The sequence below is a fragment of the Ictalurus punctatus genome, chromosome 13 (genome assembly GCF_001660625.3).
Source record: "Ictalurus punctatus breed USDA103 chromosome 13, Coco_2.0, whole genome shotgun sequence".
Taxonomy (NCBI): domain Eukaryota; kingdom Metazoa; phylum Chordata; class Actinopteri; order Siluriformes; family Ictaluridae; genus Ictalurus; species Ictalurus punctatus.
The window spans coordinates 22,916,669-22,927,500 of NC_030428.2; the positions used below are offsets into that span (position 1 = coordinate 22,916,669).

Below are 10,832 nucleotides of genomic sequence, written 5' to 3' on the forward strand. Positions count from 1 at the left end.
GTAACTGCTGTCAGCCCTCTTCCTCATACTGTACAAGAGCTTACAGATGCTTACGATTGGATAGTGTCGCTGTCATTGACAGTCTGAGAGAGAGAGAGTATCTCATCCCTTCCATTTAGAGAGCAAGACCAATTTTGTTTCCTTGGTTCCCAGCAATGGATTACTGTGGTAATGTTGTAGACACACTTTTAAACATTACAAACTGCACCGTTAAGACTTCCGTTAAGTTACTTCAGCAAAGCCTTACTCATTAAGCGAGTCCACAACATAAAGCCCAATATAAATATACTCTCATAGGTACAATTATGGTCCTCATGATCCGATAATCTCCACTTAATGGTATATAAAGGTACCTGTGTGTCCTCTAAATTAGATGAAATATACTCACCCTTAAGTGACATGCATTAGCAAATAAAAAGCCTTTTCTACTGAGAGCATATTGTATATGGAGAAACAATCCAGTACCAGACCGGTGACCTTAACCCAAGGGCTATGAGTATTTTAGTGAGACTTCAGAAGCATGTGGGTAATGTTGATAGCAACAGAAACAAGCTGTTCCTCTCATATGCTACCCAATAGTTCCTTTCAGCTCAAATCCTCAGCAATCACATGACAAGGATAGAGCTTTCAGCCATGTCTTCTGACACACACATGAACAACACACACCTGACTACTGGGGATCTGATCTTTTTTTTTTCAAAATAATAGCCACTGACAGGACAAGATTGATCAGATGGATTACAGAAAAAACAAGAATTTTCTCTTTTAATTGACGGATACTGATGAATAATGTAAAAAAAATAAAATGAAAATCAGGTTCATGAACTACCAGGGTAAGAAAAGGTCAGCTCTGAATTCAGATTGCCTTTAATCCACTGGTGTTCATAAATATACACTACTCCTCAGGATGAGTGACAAAAATGGTTCGTTTTGACCTTGTAGCCTGAAAGATCCAGGTACTTTTCAAATATTGTACAGGCTCATTTTCTCTCTCTTCAGGTCTTTACATGTACTTTGGTATGCTCTCAACCTTTGCAGAAGAAAGAAAGAGGTTTTTCCAGTTCTATAATTGAGAGATGTTTGCTGTTTTATTAATAAGCGTGTGCAATGTAGCAATGACAGTGCTGTAACTCAATGCATGGTTCCCCGATGTGTACACGTCTAGAAATGCAGTCTCCAAAAGTGATGGCCATCCGTGAAAGAAACACAAAATAGCTTTCTAGATCAAAATATCTAAGCAAAAAAAGAAAAAGAAGAACAAGAAGAAGGAGAAGCTGCTTTACACACACATACATTGTATTCTTACCGTGGAAGATATTGAGCTTTTCTGTAAGTCTTTTGTTCACTCAGAGCAACGTGCACAGTCATATTCATGCTTGACTGGAGACAGCACCACCAGCAGCTCTTCCTCAGAGAGAAAGAGAGAGAGAGAAAGAGAGAGAGAGAGTCTAATAGCAATGTCTTTCCTAATATTTCCACTAAAGAAGCGTTGGAGCAGTTAGATGCTTCCTTTGCATCTAATAATGCCGCAGATTGATCAGTTCTCTCCGGGACTACCACACAATTAGGTAAACAAAACTCTATTCACAATACCAGCTGCTCTCACACACACTCTCTGATTGCTCAGGTCTCGGGTGTGATAATAAGTACACCCTATTCCATGCCACTTTCTTTGATACATTTATTATAAGGTGTTTTCAAAAGGACAGCTCAGAATGTTTCGCGTAATTTCTTGTTTTTCTGCTCTGTCTCAATTTTTTTCCCCAGGATTCCTCTTTCTCAGAGTTAATGTCGAAGGAGGTTTTTCAGGCTCACAACCCAAATACTTTTTTCCTCCCAGGCGGTTACCGGGGCATCTAAACAGAATCGTCTTGTGTATTTTGTGTAAAGGAATCCCTCATGGATGTAAAATCTGAAAGCTGGAGACGACAACCTATGCCTCAGAATCGAGCTGGACAGGACGACACGTCTCACATAGCTTGGAGGAGATCTGGAGATGAAAGTTTCTGGGATAGGCCTCCTCGTGCAGCTCGTCCACACAGCTGTATTGAAGGCAGGCTGAAGGACGAGTGGCTCCAAAAACTTAACAATCAACAGACTTGTCCGATTCAACAGCAGCTGTCTCCTTACTATCAGAAGAACGACACACCTCGGAGTGTAAGCCCCAGTCTGGCGGCAAGCTCTCGGAGCAGTCTGGAGTCTCTATATTCTGGACTGGAGCACAAAGAAAGGGTTCAAATTAAGACAGGACAGAGCACTCAGAGAGCCAAGGTGTGCTGCCTTCCTCCAGTTCGGATTGGATGGCTGCCCTTACAGAGACACGTGGTGAGGAAGGAGACGCCAATAAATGCATCTCAACACGATGGCACCACCTGCAAGGTAAGAGCTAAAACCACAGGTTTAATGATGATTCATAAATGCTGTTACAAAACTTGTTCCAGCATGACAATGCTCCTGTGCATAAAGCAAGCTCCTTGAAGACACGGTTTGCCAAGTTTGATGTGGAAGAACTCAAGAATCTTACACAGAGCCCTGACCTCTTCCCCACTGAACAGCTTTGGGATGAACTGGACCACTAACTGCACCAAAGACCTCCTCGCTTAACATCAGTGCCTGATCTCACTAATGTGTCTCTTGTGTCTGAATGAACACGAATCCCCACAGCCACGCTCCAAAACCTAGTGGAAAGCCTTCCCAGAAGAGTGGAGGTTATTATAATAGCATATGGGGACTAATTCTGGGATGGGATGGTAAGGTGTCCACAAACTTTTGGCCAATTAAAGAAGAAATCATGTTATTAGTAAACAAAGAAAAAAATGTGCTTGTTTGTAATGCTGATATAATCCTGATATAATATTATATTATATACTTTATTATAATATTCATGCCCCTGTTTTGGATGGGCACCCTGTTAGGGTGTACCCTGCTTTGTGTACCATGTTCCCTGGGATAGGCTCCAGGTTCCTCGTGACCCTGTAGGATAAGTGGATTTGGAATAAGTGGTATATGGATTGATGGATGGATGAATTTTTGCAATGAAAACATTGTTATGTTTAGTCCTAGTATTCAAGTGTCTGTTGGAGATAAAGTTTTCACTTCAATTTACTGTAAACATGCTTTGAAATGTTTGCAGCAGACGTGGGAGCTGTAACTCGGAATGCAACTTGTCCCTCCTACAGTTCTATTGTCTGTCAGTACCTTCTTCTTCTCCTGTCTCCCTCCGTTTATTTTTTTTCCTTTTATCTCTGCCATGTCTCCACAATATAACATAGCATCCTCTGTAATATATGAGGGAAACAGATACAGAAAAATCACTCTAACACTATACTCAGGTTTGATTCAGCACAGCCTGGAGACTTCTCTCATTCAGACAGAATGGGGAGGAAAGTGTAAATGGTTAGAGATTAAATATATGTGTGTGTATATATATATATATATATATATATATATATATATATATATATATATATATATATATATATATATAGAGAGAGAGAGAGAGAGAGAGAGAGAGGGGGGGGGGGTATAGAGGTATATAGAGATAATGGTAACAAAATCATTCATATCTGGAAAACTTGCAAGCACAGCTATTCTAGGATAGAAGCGCTAACTCAGGACTAATGGACGTCCAGTTTGTACGGGTAGAAGAGTGTTAGCACATACCGACAATCCAACAACAAAGTAGTTGCATTTAAGGTGTGCTCAGGTTCTTCATTCATTCATCTTAGGAAACCATTTTATTCTGGTCAGGGTCACTACGGATCAGGAGTATACACAAGGAAAACTGGGTGTGAGATGGGAATACCCCAGTCCATCGCAGCGCATCATGCACACACACACACACACACACACACACACACACACACACACACACACAACATGATTTGCAAATTAACTGACTCATACCCTGAAATACGGCTTGTTTTGCAAACATCCCATGTTACCATCATTCTTGTCCCCAGGAAAAATATCCCACAATAAAAATATACTGATAAATGAATTTTTCTTAACATTTGTTAAGAAGACTGTAAGGAAATTGGCCTGTCCTTGCTGTAATCTTTCAAATTTGAATTTAAATTGGGAGTGCACGCATTCAGAAAGAAATCAAGATTATGTCCCAAACTGCATAATGCATACTAAGTAGTATGCACAAATATTAATGACACCAGTGGTGTAGTGCAATACAGTCACTGGTGTAGACCTGTTATTTATTGTGTGCATCAGTGTAACTGTCAGTTACTAACAGTCTAAAGCAACCGTTAGCCAGTTAGCTCTCTCTGCTGCTCAAGGCCAGACCATTGTAAATGGTCTGCACCATGGCGTGAATGGAAGCGCGTTCCCCGACCCTGAATTCACACTGGATGCATTGTGTAAGCATTATATCAAGCATCATGTCAAGGCTTATTAGACACATCTCAGCTGTGTTTTAATCTGTTTTGACTCTTGTTATTGAGTATATGAGTGAATTAAATTTTTGTTTTGAGCAAGGTATTAACTGTTTAATCTTGAATAATTAATGAAATAAGCCTAGGTCAAGCGTTACTTGAATCCCCCAACAACAACCAGGCCCACCTCTCAGCCGTCGAACTTTCCGATTTACTGATTACACTTGTTGCTCATTTGCTCCTTAAATGTCCTAATGTTTGTAACTCACATTGCTACTCGCCTTTTAAAATCTGTTCACCTAAAAATGTGACATGAGCCAGTAGGATAACACTTGAATAACTTCCTGAGTAACTGGTATTTGTGTGTTTATTTTGTTGCCCCATGTTGGTGGAATTATGGTATGGACAGGGTTGCTTGGAAAATGGAAAGAGAATGAAGTCTTGACCAGTGAGATATGTCCAGTGTGAACTCGCCTTAATGGGATAGTTCACCCAAAAAGGACAATTTTGTCATCATTTACTCACCCTCATGTTGGGCCAACCCGGTATGCATTTCTTTCTTCTGTGGAACACAAAATAAGATATTTTGAAGAATGTTTGAAACCAAGCAGTTTTGGTGCCAATTGACTTCCATTGTATGGATTTTAAAAAAAAACACTGAAACATTTCTCAAAATATTGTCTATTATGTTCCACAGACAAAGGTCAGCCATATAGTCTTGGAACAATATAAGGGTGAGTAAATGATGACAGAAGTTTCATTTTTTGTTGACTTAACCCTTTTAGTCTCTGTGTATCCCCGGGTTTAACAGATGCAGCCAGATTTCAAACTTGTCGCTTTTGCTTGATGTCTATAAAATAGTGTTAAATAACATAAAACAAGCACTTGGATTCAGATTTCATGCTAATGTGAATAATGTATTGTGCAGAGTTACAGTTACATAGAGCCACAGCAACCAGCGGCATCATATCAGCTGACGTAATAGATACCTTGGCTGTGTGTACGAATGAGGAACTGTGGTAGCTCAGTGGTTAAGGTGTTGGACTACTGATTGGAAAGACATGTCTTCAAATGCCAGCACTGCCAAGCTGCCACTGCTGGGCCCTTGAGCAAGGCCCTTAACCCTCAACCACTCAGTTGTATAAAAATGAGACAGTTCTGTATAAAGGTGTCTGCCAAATGCTATAAATGTAAATGCACCGTTGGGTAAAAATGGATCTCAAACCTGAAACATTTTAAGGTACTTTTACATATGCAATGTTTAGCAGGTTTAATCGAACCCTGGTACGTTGTCTCCCTTGGTGTGGTTCTTTTAGGCAGAGAAAACACATGCCATCACAGCAATTGCCCTATGATGGGATCCAAAACAACCGAACCCAAAGTGTCAAGTCTGCTCTGATTCGGACTTGACAAACAGACTAATGGATGTGAAAGTGCCTTTAGCAATCAATAAGTGCGTAATCCTCAAACATCATGAACAATAAGAAAACTGTCATTATATTCAAGACAGTCCATCACTGCAGCACAAGCCTCTTTTGCAAAGATAATTTAATCCAGTGGTCGCCTGGCAACTTGTCAGTAGTTTATGATTACTGAGAAGAAAAAGGCCAGATGAAGAGGTGTTAATGTTTTTGCAGCTATTACTGACATGTCTCTGCTGAGAGGGGTGAGGCTACAGGAGAGAAACCCAGCAGAGATATGTGGACGCTTATTAAAGTGGGATGTAAAATAGATACCTGAAATATGAACTTTGTGCATCGGACATACGTATGTGAGGACCATATATGAATAAAAAAATATATACAGATGTATCTTACATTTAAAAACAAACAAACATACAGTAAGTTTATAAACGCAAATGTAAACCATTTGATTCTGTTAACACACCCATGCTGGATGATAAAAGTATAAAGAAAAAGTATAAAATACAGTATATACTGTTTTAAGCTCTGAGTTCTGAGTTCTGAGCTCGAAAGTCCCTTTTGGAATGGCATCGTGTGTGCAAATCACTATGTCCGAAGAGCAAGTATTATATTTGCAGAAATCCATTTCTACCAGGTGAAGGTAAAATTATACCATTCACTAGATTTTACTCATGAAAAGGTTTTTGAAGATTATCACTCAGTATCTCAAAATTATCGACATGTTTAAAAATAATATTACTTCATATTACCGCAGCCGTTGGTTTCATATTAAATATTCGCTGCATGTTCACACCTCCAATGCCAGCAGCATTTAAAATGTTTATTCATACGTACTTTATGAACAAAACATACACTTAAATGTCTTTTATAGATTTTAAAAATACTATTTTGACACATTTTACAGCCTTTATATATTTTACAGCCTTTATATATTTTACAGCCTTTATATTTATATATCTGCGTTATACTGAATTATCTGAAAGGGGCAAGTAGCCGTAGTTTGTCTCTTTAACACTCTGCGGCTGTATTATGCAAATAGAACACGCAACAACTCATTTACATTTTGTGTTCTAGTCCTACTTTGCACGTGATGTAATTCATGAAATTATTCTTTGTAAATCACACACGTTGTGCGCGTGCAATTTAGCACATGCTAGGTGTAAAAAGTACACTTTCCTGAATATTTCTTGACAATAGCTGCTGCTTTGTACAACATCCATGAGCACAGAGAGGGGGGAAAAAAACATCCAGAAAGACGTGTGATGTTGACATTTGACAAGAGAATTGCGCAAGAAAAAAAAAGCAACAGCTCAACAGAGACTTCTGTTTGAAGAATAAGGAGGAAAAACAACAGTCCAAAAACACTTGTCAATAACAGGTTCCATTCCCTAGCTAGAATCCATAAGCCATGCTCCACAGCGTGCACCTAATGCTATGAATGATGAAGTGATAGGAGTGTGTTTTCTTTCAGGTGAAGCTGAAGCCACCTATTACCCCTGTATTAAGCTGCAGTTATGGCAAAGCAAATGGATCAGAGCCAAGAGGTAGGTACTGCTACATGGAAGAGAAGGAAAAGTATACATCCCTCTAACATAAATGCAGATATAAAATACAAGTATTTCTTTGGATTTTCTAAATATTACATTATTCCATACTGTCACTCCATAAAAACTGCAGCCATTCAAATGTGTATAAATCTAGGACAATAAAATTGAACATTGCAGTGAATATTGTTAAATATCATGATTATTTTAAGGTGTTACACCTTGAGATATACATAAGATAATTTCAATGTCATCCTGTTTCTCCTGTAAAAACATAAGGTCTTTCCAAATTCTCCCCATTAATTAGTGTCGGAAATCATGACACCCCTTACCTTAGCTAATAAACTAATGACACTTTCCTACTAAAAGCCTTCCTATTTTAGTGCAAAGACGACTTTGTAGTTATCTATGCGAAACGGGTCACATTTTGGGTGCGAGGTCTTTTAAAGGTTTAATAACAACAGGGTTTGCATTAGTAACAACAATAATTCTCTGTCAGTCGGTCAAGCACAATTTATGGTATTTCAAAATAACAGAGGAAAATTACCACAACTATTATATATTACCAGATTATAGATAAAATCAACGTTTGAAAATGTGTAGTTTTATTGTGTCCTGTTTTGGGTATGTTACACTTGAAACAGCCGCAGCCTTATTCCCAAACTTCAAATTTCCCACTGGACCCCACATTCAGGCATGATGTGTATCACCCGAGAGTACTTCCGGATCCCCCGTGATAATCATTCAACATGGCAGATCGCATGCGTTTCATGCAGGGTTTAGTGAAGTCACTCAAATAATATATACATATATGTGTGTGTGTCTGTATGCACACACACACACAAACACACACACACACACACACACACACACACATATATATATATATATATATATATATATATATATATATATATATATATATATATATATATATATATATATTGCCACTACATTATCATAAAAATTAAATAGCTGATAACTTTCCTTAACTTCCCAGTGATGCATTTTATACCCGCAAAAATTCCTTGTTATTTCCGTGTCCTTGTTACATGTGCAACACAGTAAATGTGATGCCTCATAACTCCTGTTTGAGTAGTGATGTTATCTTTTGACCCATATGCCATTATGTCTTATGGTAATATCAGTGAAAAGTTGAGAGTGTTCTACAACATTCCTTTTTTTCTGGAATTTTACCCTCATGTCACAGTTTGGCTGCAGTTTTCATGGAGTGACCATATATGCCCTGAAACCCTCCATGTTGTTCTGTATGTGCATCCCATCATAAAACCTACCTATAAAAGTCAAAAACACAACTCCTCGGGGATAGACGGTGTTTTGTTTATTACGTTCACGTATGGTTTTCACATTCTAAGCAATCAGCCTGCTGGCAGAGACAGGGATAAATAGAGAGATTAAATATGCTCAGAGCACAGGCTTGTATTTGACTGTGAATAAGCTGTTATGAGGAATAAAACTCAAGCAGCTCAGTGTAGCGTGTGTGACAACACCAGCCTTGTTTGTTTGTCTGGTTGTTGTTTTTTTCTCAAGTGCATTCTGTGTATTCTATTATCATAATGAGTAACTCATTTCAGCTTGCATGTGATGATTTGAGGCACTGTTTACCAGCGGTATGCACATGTGTCAATCATATTGGAGTATATGGCCTTCTAGACTAGTGGAAATAAACAGGCAGGTGATTTTGAAGTGGCTGTAGTTAACAAACCTGCATTTTCTGTGCCAGTTTATATAAACATATACATAAACATAAACTTTCTCTTATATCTATCATACTAGAAGTAGCATGCCAAGTGTCTATCATTGTGGCAACATGATGGATAGGTAAGCAGGGACATCTCTCTCTCTCTCTCTCTCTCTCTCTCTCTCTCTCTCTCTCTCTCTCTCTCTCTCTCTCTCTCTCTCTCTCTCTCTCTCTCTCTCTCTCTCTCTCTCTGTGTCCTGATTAGTTTTGATGTTTTTTTTTCTCTTGAATAGACCAGTTTTTCATCTGATTGAATCCATCCATTCATCCATGTTCCATACTGCTTATCCTACACAGGGTTACAGTGGAGCCTGGAGTCTGTCCCAGGGAACTCGGGGCACAAGGCAGGGGACAACCTGAATGGGGTACCAACCCATCGCACAATCGCACACTCAGTCATACTGTACACTCATTCACACACTACAGACAATTTGGAAATGCCGATCAGCCTACAACGCTGATCTTTGGACTAGGGGAGGAAACCAGAGTTCCCGGGATACCATGGATACCCGGAGGGAATCCCTGAAGCACGGGTAGAGCATGCGCACAGGGCGGAGATGCGATTTGGACCCCCAACCCCGGAGGTTCAAACATGCTAGCCACCGTGCCCCAATCTGACTGGATATTTGATTAAAATATGGATATTTGCCTAAATGTGAGAACCAGATATTACAATGTTCTGAAATAAATAATGAAGAGTGCAGCTGTGGGATAAAACTGTCAAGTGTTCAAAGTTATTTAATGAGGATTTTTTATGCATCAAGGCCTTTGGTTTCTCTAGGTCTCTCTCAGTCCATATGGTAACTTACACCATGACATGAAGGCTGTGTGTGTGTGTGTGTGTGTGTGTGTGTGTGTGTGTGTGTGTGTGTGTGTGTTTGCATATTTACCCAGCTCACCCAGCATGAGCAGCATCATTAACTCAGGATGAGCAGCTAACGGCTCATGTAGCATGATCTGTCACATGCTCCCACTTATTCCCTGATTTTTTTTTTTTTTAAAAGCCAGACAAGACACAAAGTAGACCTGAATTGTTAAAGATGAGCGCTCCTCCTGGAGGAAGGACTTGTGTCTGTGAGGCGTTTGACTGTCAGGTGTTCATTAATGTGAGCCAGTGTTTCTGTTAAGGAAACAACTACAAGGCATAGTTCACCAGGCACCTTAACTGTCAATCAATGACAGGGTCACCATGGTGACTGCGATGTGGTGCAATCCATCATTACGACGTGACATGGCACCTGTCTGGTGCTCCCTCTCTCTCCTTGTCTCACAGTCTATCTTACCCTCTCTCTCTCTCCATTTTTTCTGTCTCTGCTTCCATCTGACAGCACACACACCCACACACCCACACACCCAGACACACACAGGTACACTTACTATCTTTGTGAGGACCTTTCAGTGACATAATTATTAATTCAGTTGATTAATGCTATGCTACACCTGTAATGAAACCTTTTGGCTCTTTAGGTTTTGGCACAGTGGCTTAGTGGTTAGCATGTTTGCTTTACACCTCCAGGATTGGAAGTTCAAATCCTGCCTCCGCCTTGTATGCAGGGAGGTTGCATGTTCTCCCCATGCTTCGGAGGTTTTCTCCAGGTACTCCGGTTTCCTGCCCAGTCCAAAACACATGTGCTGTAGGCTGATTGGCATCTCTAAATTTTCCACGGTGTGTGAATGTGTGTGCGATTGTGGTCTGCCTTGGGTTGGCACCCTGTCC

At 39.7% G+C, this 10,832-nt stretch overlaps 1 protein-coding gene across 2 annotated transcripts in view; it reads left to right on the forward strand.

The window, feature by feature from the left end:
- Positions 1-1,756: 1,756 nt before the first annotated feature.
- The window catches only part of c13h10orf90 (chromosome 13 C10orf90 homolog), a 28,452-nt gene continuing 19,376 nt past the window's right edge, over positions 1,757-10,832 (forward strand). For both annotated transcript variants that reach the window (XM_053685232.1, XM_017482597.3), the window contains exons 1-2: positions 1,757-2,379; positions 7,281-7,353. In XM_053685232.1, the coding sequence (XP_053541207.1) occupies positions 1,900-2,379; positions 7,281-7,353 (553 nt within the window). In that variant the 5' untranslated portion in view covers positions 1,757-1,899. The remainder of the gene's footprint in view (positions 2,380-7,280; positions 7,354-10,832) is intronic.